This window comes from Pleurodeles waltl, chromosome 6 (genome assembly GCF_031143425.1).
Source record: "Pleurodeles waltl isolate 20211129_DDA chromosome 6, aPleWal1.hap1.20221129, whole genome shotgun sequence".
NCBI lineage: Eukaryota > Metazoa > Chordata > Amphibia > Caudata > Salamandridae > Pleurodeles > Pleurodeles waltl.
The window spans coordinates 752,319,088-752,341,599 of NC_090445.1; the positions used below are offsets into that span (position 1 = coordinate 752,319,088).

Genomic DNA, 22,512 nt, shown 5'->3' on the forward strand with positions numbered 1-22,512 from the left:
TAATAGTCTGCGAAGGTCCCTGCTATGCTTGCCCCAGTCGTATGTGTGACCCACTCTGAGTTCTGTACCCTCAGTACCCATGTACGCTCTGTCCCTTGGCTCGAGCCATTCTAACAACCTGCCTGCCTTGTAGCCCACACCATACAGGCTACGCTGGACCGCTATGGCATATTGCTTAGCCTGATTCTCTGCCAGAGCTCTCAGCTCAGATTGTTGCAGTCGCAATTGCTCATGATCTTCTGGATTGTTGGAAGCCAGAGCTGTCACTTCCAGGCTGGCTGTCTGTCTTTCTCTATGGTAGCGCATGCTAGCCGCTTCTCTTTCCTTGCCACCCCAAGGGCCACCTGCGCTTGTCCCCTCAAAACTGTCTTGAAGGCTTCCCATAATGTCCTCGCTGAGGATACTGAGCCCTGATTCGCTGTGAAACAAAGGGTTGCTCCCTCCTGCAGGTAATCTCTAACCCCTGGCTCCCTCAGACCCCAAACGTCCAGTCTGCATGGCAGCTTATAATCCTGTTGTGGGCCCAGCAGTTTAACCCCGACTGGGGAATGGTCAGAGACACCCCTCGCATGGATAGTCGTGTTGCGCAACTGGTGATCGTGCACACACTGGGTGAAGATGTAATCCATTCTGGAGAAACCCCAATGAGCCACTGAAAACTATGTGTATTGTCTCGCATGTGGTTTGCCTTCCCTTCAGAGGTCAGTCAGACCCTGTGCCCCGGCAAAGTGTCTCGAGCCTCCAACCCCCACCCATCAAGCCCGCCACCCACCCCCCCTCTTGAAGTCCTGACCTGTCCCACTCAGAGTTTATGGTCTGATTCAGGTTGCCACCCAAAATAAGGATTCCAGAGGTAGGTGTAGTAAAAGGTTCCCCACCTCTGCGAGGGTCGTCGCTGCCTGTACTAGAGGGGGAAGGTACACGGAGCACAGGTTGAGTGTAATGCCCTCTCAGGCACCCGAGAGAGCCACGTAGCAGCCCATGTGGTCATGCCGCAGCTGTTGGATGATAAAGGGTATAGTTTTTTTCACCAGAATGCCCAATCCCCTAGCATCAAAAGTGTACCCTGCATGTGCTTTGAGGATGTAACCAAATCTGTCCAGTGCCTTATAGTAATTGCCTCTTAGGTGTGTTTCCGGAAGTAAAACCATGTCTTGGCAGTGATGCTATATATATGCTGTAGTACCAAAGTGCGTTTTATCCTGCTCCCCAGCCCGTTTATGTTCCACGACCATATGGTCAAATTGTGTCCCTGACCCTCCATCTCACCCTGTTGAGTCTATATAGTGTCTGACCCTCCAGTCTCTTGATGCTTCCTCCTACCACCTGCCGGGGAGATCCCTCACCTTTGAACCGCGTTGTGTGAACCCCAAATTTGTGGCACTAAGAACTTAACTATCCCTAAGCCCTTACTTGGAACCACTTGCTTCCCCCAACTACCCCCTCCTTGCTACTCTGAGCCATGAGCTCTGAACTGACCACCCTCTCACCCCCCCAACTTGCAGAGTGCCAGTGGCCCTAAACAAACTATGCTTTGCCAGGGGGTGCCGCTGCCTTGAGGTGTCGCTCAGCAGATCACATGTGGTTACACGCACCATATCTTCCCTTGTTACGCTGGCTGTTTACCATGGCCCCTGGTTACTACGAATCAAGACTCCCTCCAGCCTTCCTTGTCAACTCCTTTTGTGCGAAGGCATTTAGACACTTCAGTGTCTGCCTGATCTAATTGTCCTCAGTCCCCTTCTTGAGTTGGGCGCTTTCCATTCATCCCGTCTGGTCCGGGTTTCCCTGCACCCATTGCGCCATCAGAGCGAGCTCTCCTTCCATTCCCCTGCTTATATCCTGGTCTCCAGCCCTCCAGCCAGTCCCACGCCTCTTTGGGGGTGCCAAAGTACCATGTCTTTCCCTCTGCTTCCATTCTCAGTTTCACCTTGAATAACATCATATATCTCAGTTCCTTGGCCCTTAGCGCTCTTTTAACATCCTCAGAGTTCTTCCTTTGGCGCTGTACTTGGAGTGTAAAATCTGACAAGAAACGGATTACAGCTTTGTCTTGTCGCAGGTCCTCAAAGGTTCTAGCTGCCTGTAATATGGCATCTCTATAATTAAGGATCCTGGTGACTATTGTCTGCGGTGGCGCTCCCGGTTTGGGTGGGGGACCTGGTACCCTGTGTGCCCTTTCCACCGAAAAGCATTTAGACAGGCTTTTTGGCTTGAGCTTGTTTAGGACTAAGTCCTTCATGAGTAGGTCTGTGCTTGGGCCTTCCATGCCCTCTGGCACTCCCACCACCTTGACTTTGTTCCTTCGGGATCATCCCGCCTGATCTTCCAGTCTTTCTTCCATTATTTTGCTATTTTTGGTGAGTGACTGGACCTGCTTCTCCAGTCGCTTTGCTGTTGTCTGTAGGCCATCTATGCAGCTGCCCCGTTCGCAGAAATCTTGCCCCTGACTGCCCTGAGGAGGTTAACATCGATCTGGACAGTGTCTAGTTTCAGTTCTAGGGGGTGTAGTGGAACCCCGAGGTCCTGTATGGCTGCCATGATGGTTCTCAGCGAGGGCTCCGTCCTCTGGCTCAAGTCTTCCCCAGGGGCTCCTCCATCCCCCCCTTTGAGAGAAGCCCCCAGCCGCCTCCATTCATATTGCGTACCTATTCCGGCTGTTTGTTTGTAACTGCTTCAGAGTGCGGCATTTGACCGTGGTCTACGTCTTCTGTGTGTCGCTTTTATGGGCACACGCCAATGCTGCGCGTCCCCCAGCTGTCCCCTTTGAACTGCCTTGTTGATCAAACGCTTGCGATGTCACTTACACTGGCTTTCACTTTCTACTGGGTGCTCTTCCACTCTCTACTATGTGTGTGTCTGAGTCTCTCTACGGCTCACCACATGTCCCCGGGGCTTTCACTATTGTGCTTCGCTTAGCCGGGGCTCCGTGTGTCCTGTTCCCCCTTGTCGTTTGGCCCCACTGCAGTCTGGTGGTTCATCCCCCTTCCAATTTTCGGGGGTGTCCGCAGGATTCAGGCATTGCGAGGCGTCGTTCACCACTCTGCCTCCACTGTTGAGCCCCCTCTCTCAGCTATGTTGATGTTGTTATTTAAGACCCCAGGGCCTTACTGTGTAACTGCCTCTGTCCTAATCAGTGGCTCTCGTTTTCCTGCCCCCCCCACCTTTGGAGGATCCGGTGATAATCTGGCAAGCACCTTACCATCTTGCTCGGGGGTGAGAGTTTGTAAGGTCCCTCCTTGCGAGACTTCAAGTCACACAGGCGGGGGAGGTCATTCCTCACGCCACCGCCTGGCCAGCACCAGCTCATGCCCTCTTTGATTGTGTCCATCTTCTCTGCCGCCCAGGCCTCTTCTTGTGGGTCCCGGGGCCCTCCTCTCTCCTCCAGTGGTCCCAGCCTACTTCTGGTTGGACCCCAACCCCTCACACTCTCTGGGTGGGGCACTGATTCCAGGTCGCGTACCCCCTCTCACTACCTCTCTCTGGGGGGCCGCAGAGTGCAGTCCGCTCAAAGGGCACCTCTCACTGTATCTCCGTGTGGCCCTTTTCTTCCTCGCCCGGGTGTCCAGACCTCAGCTCATGGCTGCCTAGTCAGTGCTGGGGCTGTCAATCCGCTGCACGGGGGTGGACAGCAAGGCAGGCTGCAGCACTTCGGGCACCTCACTGAGATCAGAGCTGTTGCCTCTCTCCCCTTGCGCTGTTTGGCCGCTCCACTCCGCCCCCCATTTTGTTTGGAGGCGGTCGGAGTTACTTCACCAGCTTGCAGCCCGCGACCAGCCTCATCAAGGGCTGGGCCAGTTCTTCCAGGGTCGGCAGGATATTGTCGGATTTGAGGGGGGTTATATACCCGACAGTGCTGGAGCTCGATCAGACCGCGGCCATCTTAGTTTGCGGCAAGCTCTGCCCCCTACGTTGCTCTTTTCTTAGAAAGATCTGCAACATCTCCCTCACTTCTTCCTGCGCTCACAGACCTTTGAAAACCTAACTGGGAGCTGTTCACCTGACTGGGAATAATTTCCCAGAATTGGTCCAACGCCGCTCTACAGGTTGCTCCAACCTGAGGGATCTGTGGTTCTACATTTTACTTATTTCCTCTTCTCCCCACTGAAGTAATGTATCCTCCTAATTGACCCAGGCATGGAAGTCCACCTTCCAGGTTGGTCTGCACTATCCCTTAGTCCTGCCTCTTCTTGAGCCCCCTCCCTGTGAACGTCTTCCTTTCTGCAAGGTGTTGAACCACTAAATTCAGTAACATTCTCTGGTATGACGTCTTGATCCCTACATACATGCCTTTTTTTCTTGCCTTTCTTTCTTTCAGTAGTGAATATTATTTGATCTCACCTCTCCCAAATTCTGTGTTTTGTATGGCTGGGCAGGCCCATTTCCCCCTACAGTTGTATGGTGCCTGAACTGTACAGACCTGTGCTACAAAATCTGCCAAGCTGCTCCTGAAATTAACCTGTGTTCGCTCTGAGCCAGCTCTTTGATGCCACCTGCAGGATTGGGATACGGAACACGCTTTCTGCTGAGCATGTACCCTCTTCTGCCATGTGTTAACCCATATTCAGCCCACAGATACTGTGAGTTGGGCTGACTCCACTCTAATGTGTGATTGCCCGTGGACGCCTCCCCATGCTGCTTTTCCCATACTAGATGGTCGCTTCCCTTTACTTGTGGGATTGTGGGACTGTCAGCCTGCTTCTGCTACACGTCCGTCCCCCCCGGCCGGAACTAGTAAGAATGTATTTTTTCATCTACGTAACCACGCAAAGAGGATGATTCCACTGGCACCCCGCTCCTCAGTGCACCCTCAGTGTTCTCTCTTAATTTAGATTTGGGGTTGAGCAGGCCAGAACAGCGGCTGCAACGCCACTTGCTGCTGCCTCCTCTGTAGGTCGCTGAATGCCAACCCAGGCCTCCAGAAACACTTTGGGTTTTATAAGGTCCTCCTGACCTGCTTCTATGAGAACCTTCAAAGCCTCCCTCACTGCTGCATCGTTCTGAGACATGTTCTGCAGTCTTAACCAAGACCAGACTGCTAAGTTTTCACTTTATCCTGCCCATACTAGCAATGAACCAGCTAACTGTCATATTTAGCAGGACCACTGCGCTCTGTCTGTGTCCTCAACCGCCTCCTGGGCCTCTAACTGCCACCAAAACCCCTCCCTTTTCTACCAACTCTCCCATCGAGGGCCATGGACTAGCCCCTAGGCACTCCGAGGGTGGACATCCAGATAGATGCCATGCCCCTGGAGCTTACAGTGTGAGAGTGCCACTGACCTTTGCAGCTTTCCAGGGAAGCTTCAGCCATGTGTGATCAGCTATACCAACGTAGACTGACAACACTGACAAGAGGTCCGTTGATGAAAGCAGTGAGAATGCATAGCCGTTGTAAGAGGGGGAGATGGGTAGTGCACCACTCACAGAGAATAATTGCTTCAGCAAAGAACCTTTTACCGAGCTATCCACTCCGATCAGCTGGATACCATCATGTACACTGGTTTCATGACAATGATTCCTTATTTTAGTGATATGTTTAACCACATTTTGGCTGTGGGCGTCTCTACTCTCAACCCACAAAGTGAACTTTATTTTATCAGCTTTTTTTCCTCATAGTCTGTTTCAGTGCATGGTATAGCATAGTCAAACATTTTCATTGAAATTATTTTGAGTTAAGTAAATGATCTAGAACTATAATCATTTGAATTATAACCGCGTAGGCAGGAGCTATTCTGCGAGATTGACTTTGTCCACAGTTTATTATTGTTTACTGAGTGCTCTCGTTCGTGTTTGTCTTTTGAAATAATGAGCAACATTCAGTATGCATGTGAAATGAGCATTGCACAAAGGTTACCTGCAGAGACAAAAAACACAAGTTTTACTTAAGACATGGAGTAAGGGGGAAACGTAACATAACAAGAAAAGACGGAGACCTTATTTGTCCAAGTCCAGTCAGGCCTTAACCAGAGGTATGTGTAGGATACCTATGAGATAGCTGAAAAGCACTACCACACTGAGCACTCATATGTGCCCAAATCTCCTGTTCTAATACCTTGAGCGAAAGAACAGTGGGTTCGGCTCTGCATAACCATCACAAAACGCACTGCACATGTGCAACATAGGGGAATACAGTATTATATCCTACCTAGCTGATGCTGGACCCCAAATAAACTTAAAGTGGTGTTTTCTAGTGAGAAAATGTGATGGAACGGATTCAAAGCCGAAGATGATTATTAATATACTAGTTGTTTTAAGGAAGTCCCAACGATTATCAAAGGGTTATTTACTGGGCTGTCTGATGTCGGACAAACTAGAGTACGTTTTAAGAATTATAAACCCTTTACTAGGTGGACTGACTACATGAGAGGAAGCAGATGACTGTAAAAATCTAGATTGCAGCCAGATGGAAATAATTGAAACATCAAAAAATATATACTATTGTGGAGTTGTGATGCAGAACATTAAAAAAGTTACACAGTTAAGAAAGTCGTGGATGATTGAGCAAACCTGGAAGATCTTTTTTTTGTCTAGTACAGACCCTGTTATGAGATGTCTGAGATCATTAGATCATGGGAAGCCCTGAACCTGTCTGTATGATGGAGCATGATGAGATATTTCCATTCACTCCATGATGCATTTGGGAACGAGCAGCCGCTTTTCTTGAGGTGAAAGACCGTGGTAAGTTCTAGGAATAAATGATCCGAGATAAGTTGTTAGAAGACGAAAAGGATGTAAAGGTAAGGAAGGTAGAGATGAAATAGATGATCATATGTAGATTGATATATAGCACCATCGTACTTCAGCTGTGCGTGCTGTAGGGCAAGTATACCCATTCTGATATTTATTCCTCACGTTCCGTTCCCTTTGACCCTTGAATTTATCAGCTGTATGTTAGCCATTTGTCTACTAGTGATGTTTTTTAAATGCACTTCCCTCAAACCTAAGTTCATAATGACAATTTGCATTCCAGTGGGTTCATATTATCAACTTGTATCTTCTACAGTCCTTGATAGCTAATGCACCATCAATTGGTGGAACTCCTTTTATCTCAAACCTAATAATGAAAGACTGATCTGAGAGTTCCAAGTTTCCAACCTGTAAACTTCATGGTACATGTCTCTCACTAAACTATGTGGCCAGAACTTGAATGAGCATGCCCTGCCATAGTCACCATGCTTGTGCTGTATTGTTATGCTTAAAGAATGGAAGTCGTTGCTGGTCAACACCATTGTCCCTGTCAGGTCTTCCCTGGGTCTGCTTGATTATGTTATTGAAAGTAAAGGTATCCACTATGCCCAAGTACCGTTTTTTGAGAGCAATTTGTGTTTTGCTTCTTAGGAGTTCAGTAATGTAATTTATTCCATGTTGGAATTTCGTGCAGTGCAAGTTGATTTTCTGTACTTTCACAGAAAATAAAGGGTCTGCAGTCTTTTCTTACAACATAACAAGACTAGGCCAGCTGGGTCTTCATAGCATAGACAAGCAAGAGTTATACCCAGTGGCGGCGGCTCAGATATGGAGGAGGAGCGTTGCCCCCGCCAGCAGCAGCAGCTGCAAACCTTTTACAATAAAACAATAATAAACTATTAGGGGTGGGGCCATGGGACGTGACAGGGACGGAGGGGGAGTGCTCAGTGCGTAAGTATGTTTGGCTGCCAGTCTCGGGCCACTCTGCCTCGGAGCGCCAAGCCAGGGTGCTCCTGCCAATCCTAACGCTGCTTTCATGCTGCCAGCAGCATGAACTCAGCGTTAGTATTGGCCACAGGGCAGGCTGGGGAGCCTGTGCCTGCTGTGAGGACCGAGGCGGTGGTTATGAAGGTACTTTTTATTTTATTTTATTTTTATTGTTATTTTTTTATTATATTTTTTCTTTGCCCCTGCACCCGCCCATGTTCACATCCTATAATCTATACGTGTTCCCTCCCCCCCCAAGCCGTGACTGGTTATATCCACCAGAGATTTCTTTTTCAATCCACTTACTGTGAGTGCAAAGCTCTCTTGGCATCTGAGCAACTCTTCAAAATCAAACAGAATTAACTGTTGATTATTACATTCTGCCATTGAAAAGACATCGTAACACACTAGACCAATAACATTTGTTAGTGTATTTTGAAATGGTACCCCTATATCGATGTTATAGGCTGAGAGAGTCTGCTGTGATTAATATTTCTTGGTGCAGGATGCACTTATATATTTGAGGAACCCCAAACACACTAACCTATTTTGTCCACTTTCTTTACAGTTGGCTGATTTTCTATTTTTTTTTTTTTTTTTTAAGGTCTGGCCTTTCAGGCTGGTTTGTTTTTGCAGACTGCTCCCCCCTTCTAAAACAAATAAATAAATAAAAACCCACAAAAAAACACATTCACAACATACATAAATAGTGGGGCCGGTATAAAGATAGGACTGGGACAGAAAATAGGCTTGGTCACCAAAATAAAAGTGACCCTGGAGAAGGCGTCATCCATTGGTCAGTTAAAATTGCTATTCTCAAATGTCTTGTTCCCACCACAGAATACAGCATCGGGCAGTGGATCATCCCAATTTACTCATTAGCTCCCACAGTTTGGGTGACTGAACAAAAAGAGCTTGTGCACATTGTTTACATCTGCTTAAAGATAATTCCTTTCCCTTCAGTCAAAAAGCTCTTCCAAAGTGAGTTATTAACTTTATTGTTGGGTATTTATTTTGCTTCCATTTCAGCAGCCAAGTTAAATGGGTGATTTATTTCCTATCTCCTTTTGCAATTTGAGTGCTTCTTTGAATGATGATTTCTTCATGCCACTTTTGTAGAAGGTAATGGTGAAACCGAAAACATTCACTAGTGAAGCAGCCACTTAATTGAACATTTTTAAATGTACTATTTGTATTACAGCTATATGGTGACAACATGTAAGTGGTGGTCTGTTTTCCCTTGTGTTTGAGGCATATGTCTATGTAATAAATTGGGTTACCGGTTGAGTGGGTGAAACCCAACTCAAGCAGCAACCTCAGTCCTTGTCAGGATGAAGCACAAGCATACTACAAATTAACCAGTACTCAACCCTCTAGTAGCTTGGCGCAGAACAGTCAGACTTAACTTAAAGGCAATGTCTAAAGTCTTTAAACAGCAGTTGGAAATTCCCACACAAATGTAGGAGAATAGAGTGAAATGTAATAAATAATTAAAGACCAAAATGACAAAAATCCAATCAGTAGAATCGGAGATGTGCCATTTTAAAGATTTAAGTGAAAATAGTGCCAGAAAGCCCAAAGTGCCACTTGCACATGCAAGATTGGGAGAAAGCCGCAAGTTCAGGTTGATGCAGTGCAGGACAGGTTGGATACAGGGGTCATTTTAGTCCGGCTGAAATGTTACCTTCTCAGTCCAGCGCAAAGAGTCCTATTCGCTGTGGCGGGGGCTGTGAGGAGCAGGGAATCGTCTTGGACAGTCTACGTAGCACAAAGAGCAGGCCTAGCATCACGGACAGTTGTCGCTGTATCGCGAAGATCCTGTTGTCATGAACAGTTGGGCCGCCAGTGGTCAGTGTTATACAGGAAAGTGTCAGGTTGATGGAACTTTGCATTGGCAGGCACTGCGAGTGACAATGATTTTGCACAATCTGGGCTGTTCGCGTTTGCGAAAAGCCCAAAAACTTAAATTCAGCTCCCCTGAGGCCACACCAAGAGTCCAAGACCTGAGGCACACCACTTTGGGGGGGGGGAGGGTCAGTGGCTTCCTCTGGCTGGATATGGGTGCAGAATCAATTGGTTGGTAGCCTGCTAGTGCCTGTGACGCTGAACAGGAGGCCTGCAGACTAGTCTTTGGGGTCACTGGGCGTCCTGAGTTCAGGTGCAGGTTCAATCCTGCTGTCTCGGGCAGGAGGGCAGCAGGGTACCCAACTAGCAAGGTAGGAGTCCAGCAGAGAAGCAGTCCTTTCAGCAGCACAGCAGTCCTTCTTACTGGCTGAGTCTGCACAGGTCCAGAAGTTTACTAAAGAGTTGGTGTCTGACGTCCAGTAGTTATACCAAGTGCCTCCTTTTGAGTCGGAAAAGCTTCTAGAACTTTCCCTTTGAAATGCACAGGTTTCCTGCTTCCCATTTCCTGTCTTCAGATTAACTATAGGGGGTATGCAGCCCTTTGTGTGGAGGCCGGCACTGCATGTTCAGTTGTAAGTATGTCTGTGTCCAGCTCCACCCTGCCAGTGAGGCCCACCTAGGCTTACCTAAGCTCTCTATTGTGTGGCTGTGTAGGAGAAGTACACAAAGCCTAACTATACCCAGTCATTTGTGTCAGTGGCAGGCTGAAGGAACTAAATGGCTAAGGCAGGAAAATACCAATTTTCGAAAAGTGGCATTTTCAAAATTATAATTTAAAATCCGACTTTACATATAACAGAGGATTTTTCATTTCAGTTTCAGGCACTAAATATGAACTGGTTATCTGCTCCCTTTTGGAAGTTACAGCTTATTAGATGTAATAAGGTAACTCCAATGTTATCCTATCGGACAGGTAGGCCTTGCATTGTGAAAAACAAATGTAAGGGTTTTTCACTAACCCAACGTTTAAAACTTGAAATACATAGCACCATGCCCTCTGGACTGCCCAGGGCTCACCCTAGAGGTGACATATGTATTATAAAGGAAGGTTTTGTTGTGGCAAAAGGCTTACTTTGACAGGTTGACATGGCAGTTTAAAACTGCACACACAGGCTGCAGTTGTAAACCTGAGATCTGTTTAAAGGGTTATTGTGTGGCACAATCCGTGCTGCAGGCCCAATAGTAGCACTTAATTTATAGGCCCTCAGAATTGGTAGTACCACTTTACTATAGATCTACAAGTAAATTAAGTATGTCAGTTGGATATAAGCCAGTTAGCTTTGTAAATCTGTGAAAGTGTTATAAGGTATAAAACGTATGAAAAACTGGCTAGCTATAACAAAACCGATATATATAGCATATAAATCTGCACTGCTGGTAGGGAGGAAGTGAGGCGGGAACGAGAGAGAGCATAGGTACACAAGCAGTGATTATAGAGATATGGAATCTCCAGTCATGTTTACTTAGAGTTTTGTGGAATTTCATGAACATTTGGAAGAACTACGCTTTCAAACTGTAATGTCACCTTTTTTTTTAAATAAACCTGAGTGTGTAAAACAAAATTTGGTGAGATGCGAGCTGGAGAGGTTCGGGTAAAAAAATCTCTCCGCAAGACATTTTCTGTGCAAACCCTCTTGGGTAGAAAAAAATATATGCACAATTCCGTAATGTGAAATTTTGAGATATGTTGCAGAACATCATATTCGGGAATTTCACTAATCTCACCAGCGTAATTACATTTTGCCTATTATAGAATTCGTTTATTGTAGCAAAACGTATTGTTTTGTCTTTGCCTAGCTTTTGTTTTTCACTTTTGAAAGCAGGCTTTTAAGGCAGGATGTTTTCTTTCCAAAGAAAGATGTGAACTTGTATAGCTTAATTGCCCAAACAGGACATCTCCCTGACAAGTATATGGATGGAAATTCATGAGCTAATTGTGTTTTATACGCAGGTTTGCTATAATGTTTTTTTTTTTTTTTGTTCACAGACTGATTAAAGAAAACAAAAAGCATCAAGAACTGATTTTAGAAATCTGTTCGGAGAAGGACAAATTTAAGGAGGAACTTAAAAAACGAGCAGAGACAGAAAAGCAGCATCTCAACATTAATAAACAGGTGAATGTTTTTCAGAAATTAATTGACGTTAAGTGGTTAAAGTGACATTGTGTATATTTAATGCTGTGTTATGACGTTTACCGTTGTTGATATAAATTAACTCTTGGATTATAACGGTTGGTGTCAGAAGGCTGTTTTCCGATAATTCCGTACAAAAATAGCTTCCCATTGTAGTTAATAGTAGAAATCCTACACCTAATGGTGATATTTCTTTGTAAATGATATTTAGGATGCCACATTTATCAGATGCTGTTTCTGTACTTCATATTCAAACATACGACCAATCATAAATCTATTTCTCTCTCAGAATGTGAAATGAGAGCCTGTTAGGCTGCCTTGCTGACCTAGCTGAGCAGAAAACGTCTCAAGTCAAAATCATTGTCATTGTTGTGTTACCTGCATGGCCCTAGACCAGCGGTTCTTAACCATTTGTCTTCTGAGGACCCCACCCCCAGTGAGTACGTCCTGGGAAAAGACATCCACCTAAGCAATTCCTGTGATCTGAATCTGAAAATAATTCACAAAAATACAAGTACGAATGTATATCAAATATATCAGTTAGGATTTTTTAAATGTTTTTATTTGCTTTTCACAAATAAACAACTCACATAGCCGCAATCTGCAATATTCAATACAGTGTGACATAAGTAATCGCATTACATACCTTAGTGCCAAGTCTTAGACGAGAAAGGAGCCAAGACCAGGAGCAAGCATATTAAAGTCCGACTAGCTTCAGCACGAATCAGTAAATAGGAATGAAGAGGGGCCCAAATATCCTTTGGCTGGGACGCAGGAGGTAGCAATGAGGCGTATAGTTCACTCGTGGTATCAAAACGATAAGGTAACTTAACCAGTCATCGATGGTGGGTTTTCTACAGCTGCCCCACAGTACTGTAATGCACCGTTTAGCAAGCAGGAGCGCTATAGCTGCAAATCTCATATGATGTGGTGCAAGAGACTTGACATCCAGGAGCGCCATGACTGGATCAGGCTCAACAGCATGTTCTAGCATATCGGATATATGTGTGTGAGGATATCACACAAATACTCCTGTATAATGGTGCAATTCCATGTGAGGTGTGAAAGATCCACGTGGTCAGCTGTGCACTTGGGGCTCTTATGAGAGCGGGATGGGTCAATTTTAGCAAGGTACTGGGGAGTGCTATACAAGTGGTGCAAGAAACTGTAACGTGGGAGTTTATATCAACAGTTTATTGACACCAATTTGGTTTGTAGGCAACAAATCTGCCACATCTTATCAGAAATGGAGGAGTTCAGATCCTGCTCTAAAGCCGCACATGCTGCAATTTGATGTATTGGGCGCAACTCAAGGCTGGCGCGGTATAGGCGGGATAGAAGTCTAGTGCTGTCTTCTGATTAAATCACTATGGCGAGAGGGGAGCAGTTAGGTGGCTGTTCAGGAAAGGTGGGCAATTTTTCCCTCAGTGTACTGTGTAAGTGGAGGTGTACAAATTGATCCATCGAGGAGGTCGTTCCCTCAGCCTTAAAGATGGAGCGCAGGTCTAGTTTACCATGTGTGAAGAGATCACCCTAAAGTGCAAAGTTTATGTGTAGAAAATACGCATTGTACCAGTATTTCCTGTGTCATTGGTAGCCATAGGTTATCTTTAAGTGGAATTTCTGGCAAGGAAAGGATATCATAGCCTAGGTATTTTCCAGAGCTGAGACCATGCCCAGCAAGTCATGGGGAGGGTATGGATGTCCCGGGGTTCTCAAGGCATGCCCTTCGGTAGTATAGAGGGTAATGGAAGCAGATGCATCTGGTGCCTCTCATGGTTCAAACTAGAAGGGTAATCCAAACATATAAGTAATGTTCAAACAGTCATAGTGTAATAAGGATGTTAAGTTGGCCTGAATCATGGTGGTAATTGTAATAAGGAGAGATTATTAAAACATATACAATTATCATACAAATCCTTAATCAAAAATAAACTTTTGGCATTAGACTGTAATGCAAAAACAGCCCCATAGTAAACATATCATTTGTAAGAAACATGGTCAAGTAATCATATTGTTAGGCCCTAGAGGGCATAAACCCATGGAAAAAAAAGGAAAAAGTAATGCAGTGTAACCATATAGTTAGCCCCTAGAGGATGTCTGTAGGACTAGCCTGCCTACAGCAATGATATTATAAACAAGGCCTTTAAAACAAAACCTCTCCCAGCTGTAAAACAAAAGTTCTAGCCATGAGAAAGCTTAAGACACTAAATTGAGGGAGGGGTTATTATTTTGGGGTCCCCGTCTACTTAGTGTGGGGACCCAGAGGTGATGTAGACAGAAGAGGGTTTTGAAGGTGGTCCTATTTTTCTGAGACCTCCGCAGCCTGAGTTATGAGCAAAAATGTTTTGTATAAGTGATGCCATGCAAAGCGTTATGGGGCAAGTTTCCATGCCACCAATATGTTAGTATGATGCTATGACAGCAATGCTTAGAACATGCTGTAGAGGACACCACAATGAAAATAGCATTTGTAAGAAACATGGTCATGTAACCATATAGTTAACCCGCAGAGGGCATAACCACACAAAGAAATTGGCATTAAATAATGCAGTGTAACCATATATTTCATCTTTAGAGGGCATAGTGTGTTACACATTTCAGGGGTAGCAGGCCTATAGCAATGATATTACAAATCAGGCCCTTAAAACATAAGCTATTCTCAGTTGTAAAACAAAAGTTGCAGGCATGAGAGTGCCTAAAAAGACACTGAATGGTGGGAGGGGTTATTATTTTGGGGTCCCCACTAACCTATTGTGGGGACCCAGAGATGGTGTAGACAGAAAGAGCATGACATGCTGAACGTTTTGTAGGTGGTCCACCACAGGCAGAGTGATTAGCAAAAAAGATTTGTAAAAGTAATGCCCTGCAAAGCATAATGGGGAATGTTTCCCAAGTGCAATGAATATTGTAGTATCTGCTCACCCGCTGTGTTGTGAGAGCCGCTTTTGCTTTCAAGAATTCTGTTTTACATAAAGCATTTACCATTTTCAAGTATTTTAAGGGGAGAGTACAAGAAATAACTCTGATTAGGTAACTGTGAACAAGGTGACCAGTGCTCCAATACCGCCCATCAAGTTCACACTGCTGTGCCTGTTCGTTCTGTGAGCCCCCTGGCCCCCATGCAGCACAAAAGAAAAAAATAAATAGTTTGCCCACGCTGCAGTATATCAGCAATCATGCAGTAATCCATTGAACAGGGGCAGTCTGCAAGGCCTGACGCAAACAGCCTCAAGGCGGGACAAACGTAAATCATTTACCAATGACATCAAGTAATTTTTAAAAGGCAAGCCCAGGAACCAATGAAAGTGATGGGCATGAGATGGGAATGGTTAGAAGCCCAAAATACTATCAGGTCAAAGCGTGTTTGCTTTCAACCTAAAAAGGAGGGGGCATCCCTGTTTAGTGCCTAGGATATGGGAAACACATCTGTGAGATGGCCATTGACCTTCAAACAGGCCACATGAAGTAGTTGGATCAGGTCCCAGAAGCCTCGAGGGAGGTCCAGCTTGTCAAGCATCGCCTGCGAGAATGACCATTTGAGAGAATGAAATACCTTCTCAATGTCCAGGAGTGTGACAACTGTGTGGAGGGTGGGATTAAGTTGGTTTATTATTGCAAATATTGTGCACAAATGTATGGTGGTGGAATAATGAGGCATAGCCCAGCCTGGAAGGGGGAGATTATATGCTCCATTAGGAGAACCAAACATGTTGATCTTCGCCAGAATTTTAGTATCATAATTGAGGAGTGATAAAGGCCTGTACGAGGTACAGAAGTGTGGGGGTTTGCCAGGTTTAGGAAGGAGGGTTACCATGGCCTCCCATGTGGAAGGGGGAAGGATACAGTCTTCGAGGACCTTGGCATATACTTTGGAGAGGTAGGGCCGTTTTGAAGGCCTTGTAGAAGTGCTGTTAAGGCCATCAAGACCAGGGGCCTTCGAGCCACCTAGGACATCACTGACTTGAGAAATTTGTTCTCATGTGATAGGGGCCATGAGGAATTGCTGTTGGCTAGTTGTAAGCCGGTCTATGGCGATCTCAGGTAGATAAGACGTGATCTCCCTGGCGCTGTCTGTATGCCTTGTGGTGTATAATGTGCGATATTAGTCAAGGAGAATATGGGCAATATCATAATCACCATTGACCATGGTGCCATCATCAGTTTGGAGTTTTGTTATGTAAGTAGAGTGATAGCTTGGTCGTAGGATTTGGGCCAGGGTACGGCCAGGCTGATCTCCCTTGCCAGGTGGCAGAGTGTGGGCATATTTGCAGAGATATTTCACGTCACGATCTGCCAAGTCCCGAAATTCTTGCAAAAGGAGTCAACGCTTATGCAGCAATGGTGTTTGGGTTCTCACAGAGGTGGCGAAATCTATAGTTTGGAGTTCCCTCTCTACCCTAGCCAGGTCACAGCAGATGCATTTTAAAACGCATGAATGTTTGGAGATAAACCCCCCCGTCCCCCCCAATATAGGCTTTGAAAGCATCCCATAACACAGCCTGTTTAGCAACAGAGCTCGAGTCCAACTAAACGTACTCATTGATAGCCGCAGAAAGGTTCAATCGGAATGCGGCATCCAGAAGCACTAGCTCCGGAAGTTCCCCAATGTCTAGGTTAGTATGAGAGAGTGGCAACAAGAGGGTTAAATGGGCAGGGGTGTGGTCAAGAAGTGTACGAGGTAGGTGTTTCACATCTTGTAACCAGAGCAGGATATTTTGAGAGAGAAACTAGTAGGGACCATGAATCATGGGAGGCAGAATAAAAAGTATAACCATGTAGGGATAGCGGGTGCGCCACGTGTCAAAGCTATATGTTGCATCTATAAGCTCCTGAAGTGAGCATGGTTTAAGGCTGGTAGACGACCCAGTGAAGTCTAGCAGGAATTATGTACTATGTTGAATTCGCAACCAAGAAGGGTAAAATCTGTGGACATGCGAGTGATTAGAGTGGTTAGGTCATGGAAAAAATTCTGTGGTGTCAACGTTAGGTGTGCATATGTTTGTGAGCAGGTACCTGCCCTCCTCGTCGTAAACGTGTGATTGGTAGATGAAGGGCAAGGACATATGGAAAAGAATACATACTCTACATGAGTACAAGAACTGTAAAATGAAACATAGCGGCTCTGACCCCAGGTGTGAGCAAACTGACAGTGTTCCTGGGGTGATAGATGGTTTTCCTGGAGAAAGGCTAACCTTATATAATGTCTGGTGAGGTATGCTAGGACTTGCTTCCCTTTCCGGGGATTATTTAAACTGCGAATGTTCCATGTAAGACATTCAATTTCTATGACATTAGGGGGCATAGGCAGCTGCAGGGTAGATGACAATGCATTGGAGCGACATGTGCACGAATGTGCAATGCAATGTAATGGTCATGTATGACAAAGAGCAGAGTAGCAGTGCTGACAAAGACATACTAGCAACAAAGCAACATAACCAATCACCCACTTTTCAGACCCATAACGGAGTATAAACTATCCAGTAAATCTGATTACTATTAAACATATAAAAACACATACCACAGAAGAACTGGGCAGTATACACCATGGGAGGGGGAAGTAATGCCTCGAACGATGCAGCTCACAAGTATAAGGAGACCTGAAGGTGGAATGATCGGCATCACAAACTGTGTGTTGCCAATTAGTATAACTTAATCAACGTCACAGTGTTGTCAGGGAGGCCTCTGTGTAATGTCAGCTAAAGCCAGCAGGAGCAAGGAGCCCGTAGAAGCTTAGAGTAAACTGAAGCATGACAACCCTCAAACAGGGTAGGATTTCACCAGTGAGGCTGGGACGGTTGGTTGGCTGGTGCGTTGAGCAGAGATCTTGAACCTCTGCCAGGGTGTCAAAAAGCAGAGTTTTCCATTGACCTCAACGCATAGTTTGACAGGGTATAGCATGGCATATTTGGCACGGAGTTTGTTGTGAGTTTTTTACGTCACTGTTTTTCCGGCAGGCCTCCTGAATCATGATGGTAAAGTCTGGGTAGAAAGACACAGTGGATCCTTGGTATTGCAACGGACCTTTTTCACAGGCCAGATGGAGCGCTGTATCCCTAGCTCTGTAATTTTAGAGGTGAGCTGCAAGCGGTTGCGTTGGGGCTCCTATTGGTGACTGGGGGCTGAGAGAGTGGTGGGCCCTCTCACGAACAGCTCCTCCAGCAGACTTTTGACAACCGTACCTAATCTGTCCACATTGGTGGTCTCTGCGATTCCCACAATCCACATATTATTCCTGCATGGTCATGCCTACAGGTCTTTGTTTTTAATCACCATAGTCTTTAATATGCTCTGCATCTTGTCTAATCGCTTCACCATGGAGCCAGCCCCATCTTCAAGGTTCGATATCAGCCCTCCGCCTCGTCTAGCCTTGTCTTTTGGCGGTCAAGGCTCTCTCTCATACCGTCAATACGGCCAGTGACGGTGTCGAATCGGGCGTCAATAGAGCCAAACCTAGCTCTTAGTTCTTCCAGTATGGTCGTCATGCCACTGTGGGCTTCAGGGTCCTCTCCTCTATCAGGGGATCATCCATGTCTGAGTGGGCATTGTAGTGTCGCTGGCGCTATGCCATTCGACACTGAAATAAATACACAATGACACGGTAAGTGTTGCTGACTTACGCGCGTCCACGTGCGTATCCGGTGGACTTGAACGCGGCGCACCTTCCTCTCGCCATTCGCGCCCTCTAGATCCGCGCGTGGCCACGCCTCCTTTATTTATACCTCCAGCCCCGTAACCGTGGGGGTACTATGACAACAGATAACACGGGTGAGTCGAATACGGAGTGCTTCAAGACACGTGGACAGGAACCACCCTGCGCCACACTCCTCAGCACTTGGATATGTCCGACGGTCGGTTACGTCACCGACCTACGACTCTACATTCCTCATTAACCATAACAAAACAACGTGCAACTTGAATGCAGTGACTTCACCCGTCCCACAAGTGGTCCCGCATTCTCATAGAGGGACAGGGAGTATCACGCAAATTGTTACCTGGTGACTTCCGATCGTCCAGGGACGGGGCCGGGGTCAGGCACACCACTTGAGGGCTCAGCCGAGGGTGGTCGTGGTGGCTCTTCCTGTGACTCAGCTGGATTAGGGGTGCCAGTGTTGTCCTGGGGAAGTGACCCCACAAAGTCCTCGTCTTCGCGAGCTGGGGACCGTTCCTCGACACTACCCCTTGAGGGGTGAAATCTCTTGAATAGTGACACATTGCGAGTGATGGTGTCTTCACCTCGCTGAGCTACTACCGCGGACCCATTCCGGCAGACCACTGTCCATGGGATGACACTGAACGGCATGCGGAATTTGCTCCCTGAGGACGTCTCTTTCAGCAGGACCTGATCCCCCACTTCCAGGTCTGACAGCATGGCTCGCCGGCTCTGGCTGGCGCGCTGGTTGGTGATCCCCTGTTTCTCCTGAGTTCGATCTTGATTCCAAGTCGTAGCCTTCCACGAAGGGTGGTGAGGGATAGAGTCTGTTGCTGTCCTCCCCAATGCGATGTGTCCTGGTGCTTGATTAGTCGTTGAGTGAGGGGTCTGGCAGTAATTCCGCAGGAATGAGTAAATGGCATAGTCACTCGTCTGATAGTTAGATTGGGCAATGCGGATCACCTTATTTAGTGTCCTCATAAATCTTCGACTTCCCCGTTCGCCTGAGGCCACCTAGGCGTAACTCGTCGATGTCGGGTTCCAGTGTTGCTTAGGTACTCAGCGAACTCCCGGCTTTGGAATGGGGGGCCATTGTCCGTTCTTATTTCTGAAATTAGACCATGTGTGGCCATCATTTTTTCTAGGCATGATATGACAGTGTCCGCTGTGAGGGTCAGGATGATTTCGACCTCTGGGTACTTTGAGAAGTCGTCTATCAGCACTAGAGTGTGGTGGCCATCAGGTAGGCTCCCGAAATCTAGGCTGGCAGATGTCTAGGTCCCTTCGGTGCAGGTTCTGTTTCCACAGGGACCGGTCTGTCAGGTTCTCCTGTGGCTTGGCACCACAAACACGTAGCTCGTAGGCGATTCTTCATTTTTACCATGCCTTGGTGGCCGTTGTGTGCTAGCTGGATCACTCTGTCAGTGAGGGAGATCGGTATGACTAGTCTGTTTCCTTGTAGCACGCACCCTGCGGGGTCAGTGGTTAGCTCATCTCGTACATTGTAGAGGCTCCATAGGGCGCGTCTGGCATCTGTGCTAAGTATAGCTAACTGTTTTTTTATGATATACCACTGATTGTTTTGGATGACTGTCAGGACTTTTTGCACGCATTCATCACTTTTTGTGGCTTGAGCGATTTCCTCCATGGACCTGGGTAGCGGTCGGGATCGGTCGGCCACATACTTGACGTACTTTTCGGTTTCTCTGGTGTCATGCACCTCCAGCTCCTAGGCTGGTCGGGGATGTCGAGACAAGTAGTCTGCGGGGTTCTCCGACCATGGGCGGTATTCCAGTTGGCACCTGTAGTCTTCTAACTGAAGCATCCATTTTCAATGCGGGCGGAGGTTTGGATGCCGTGCCGTTGAATAGGGGGACTAATGGCTTGTGGTCGACAGTTACTGTGAAGAGGCGTCCGTACACGTAGATGTGGTAGTGCTTGCAACCCCAGTGCACCGCTATCGCCGCCTTCTCGATCTGCGAGTGTCTTTGTTCGGTTTCGGTAAGTGATCTGCTGGCGTACGCAACAGGGGCCCACATCCCTTTGGCTTGTTCTTGTAGTAGCACAGCCCCTAGTCCCTTCGGCCCTGCGTCCACTGCGATTTTTGTGTCCTTCTTGGGGTCACATTTTTTTAGCATGGTCTCACTGGAGAGCGCTTCTTTTATTGCCTCAAATGCGGTCTGTTCTGCTCTGCCGGGCCCCAAACCCACTTTTCGGAAGACTTGGTGAAGTTTTGAAATCCCGAAGTTCAACCGCTTGTACCTCCTCAGCCCAACGTGTGTTGAGAAGGTTGTTATGTAGCGTGATTCCTTGGCTAGCACTAGCTGGTGATATCCGGACTGGGGGTCCAATTTGGAAAACCAGCGGGACTCACTGAGCTCTCCCAGGATGTCGTCGATAGTGGGAGTCAGGAGTCTCTTGCGTTTGATGGCGGTGTTGGGGATGCGCATGTCCACACAGATGCAAACTTCCCCTGGTTGCTTGGGTTTGCACGCCACTACAATGGGTGAAACCCATGGTGTGGGTCCTGATACCTTTTCAATAATTCCTGCCTTTTCTAGGTGATCCAGTTCTTTTTCCACTTGTGGTAGTAAGTGAAAGGCAACACGTCGGTGGCGGAGAGCAACTGGCTGTACTGTTTTATCAATGTGTAGTTTGATCTCTCTGCCTCGTAGACAATCCTATTCCTTCAAATACCCCTTTGTACTTTGTAGGTCTGCCACGGACTCTTGATGGATGCTGAATGCGAACGTGACCACGCTTAGCTCTTCGGCAGCCTTGCAATCCAGCAGCATTCCTTGTCCTTCGGTTACGTAGACTTTTGCCGGGATGGTTTGGGACCCATGGGTGATCGTCGTGTGGAAGACGCCTTTCAGGGCGAGTGGTGCGTTTTGTCCGTAGGCGTAGACATTCACGTTGGCCTTCGTTAGTGCTGGGGTTGGCACCATGCGGCTGTGTTCTTCCTTGGCTATGAGGTTGATCGATGCAGCGGTGTCTACCACGGCTACTGTTTTGTGTGTCCCTAAGAGGACCTGACATCTTGGTAGTCTTGTTTGCCGGGTGTTAGTGTGTCCGACTGCGAACAGAGAGTGGATGACGTGTACGACTGTTTCATCATCGTCCATATCACTTCCGTGCTCTGATTTGCTTGCGGCAGTGTTGACTGCCGCATTTCCGGTGTGGGCTCTCCCTGATCTGCACACTGGCAAAATGGTTTGTCTTTCCACAGCTGGAGCACGTCTTTCCTTTTGCCGGGCACTCCGTTAGTTTGTGTGGGGTTCCACTGCAGTATCCACACTGCTTTGCGTTGAATCTGGTGTTCTGTTGTTTAGTTCCGTTGGTGGGCGGGGCGACCACATTGGCTGCTTCCTCTTTTATCGGCCTCTTCAAAGCTGTCTCCATGTGCGTGGCACGGGCCTTCGATAGTTCTTTCGCTCGGCCCATCTGGAGGATGTCCTATAGGGACCTTCCGGATTCCTCTAACATGCGTTCTCTCAGCTTCAAGGAAGCGCATCCTTGTATGATTTGTCCCCTTATTTCCTCTGTTTCGGCGGTGAAGCGACACATGGTGGCTAAGTCCTTTAGTCTCATATGAAACGCGTCTAGCGACTCTTCTGTGTGTTGTCTCGCTTGTCTGAATTTGAATCGTTCATAATCGGTGTTGGCCATTGGTTCGAAATGTTTATTCAGAGCAACGACGAGGGTCGTATGTGTTTTGGGAGTGTCTTCGAGATTTTTTTGATATCTTGTATACCTCCTTCCCCCGCTAAATGGAGGAGCAAAGCGCGCTTCAGCTCGTCCTCGACCTTGGTGGCTTCTAAGTATAGGAGGACTCTCTCCACCCACTCTTTCCATTTTGGCTCTTACGCTGATAAGGCGCCTTCAACAATGAACGGTTCGACCGGTGGAATGGCCGACATATCTGTGGGTGTGGGAGGTGTTGGTTGAGCTGTTGCCAAGGCGTGGTTTGGCAGAGGAAACGCGTGGCAGGGCTGATTAACCTTCACAGTTGTGTTGTATTCACTGCGTGAGCTGTGAGTCCAATATTTTTCCTGGGAGCTGGCGTGTATGTGAGAGGCTGGCAGCTGTTTAGGAAGCACCTTGCCCGGGTGGATCAGCCACGTGCAGGGCGGAGTCACTCACCGGGGC

The 22,512-nt window shown here is 47.1% G+C and overlaps 1 protein-coding gene across 6 annotated transcripts in view; it reads left to right on the top strand.

Annotated features, from left to right (window-relative positions):
• Nucleotides 1-22,512, top strand: part of CCDC186 (coiled-coil domain containing 186) — a 608,776-nt gene that overhangs the window by 117,248 nt on the left and 469,016 nt on the right. For all 6 annotated transcript variants that reach the window (XM_069239313.1, XM_069239317.1, XM_069239318.1 and 3 more), the window contains exon 3: nt 11,567-11,693. In XM_069239313.1, the coding sequence (XP_069095414.1) occupies nt 11,567-11,693 (127 nt within the window). The remainder of the gene's footprint in view (nt 1-11,566; nt 11,694-22,512) is intronic.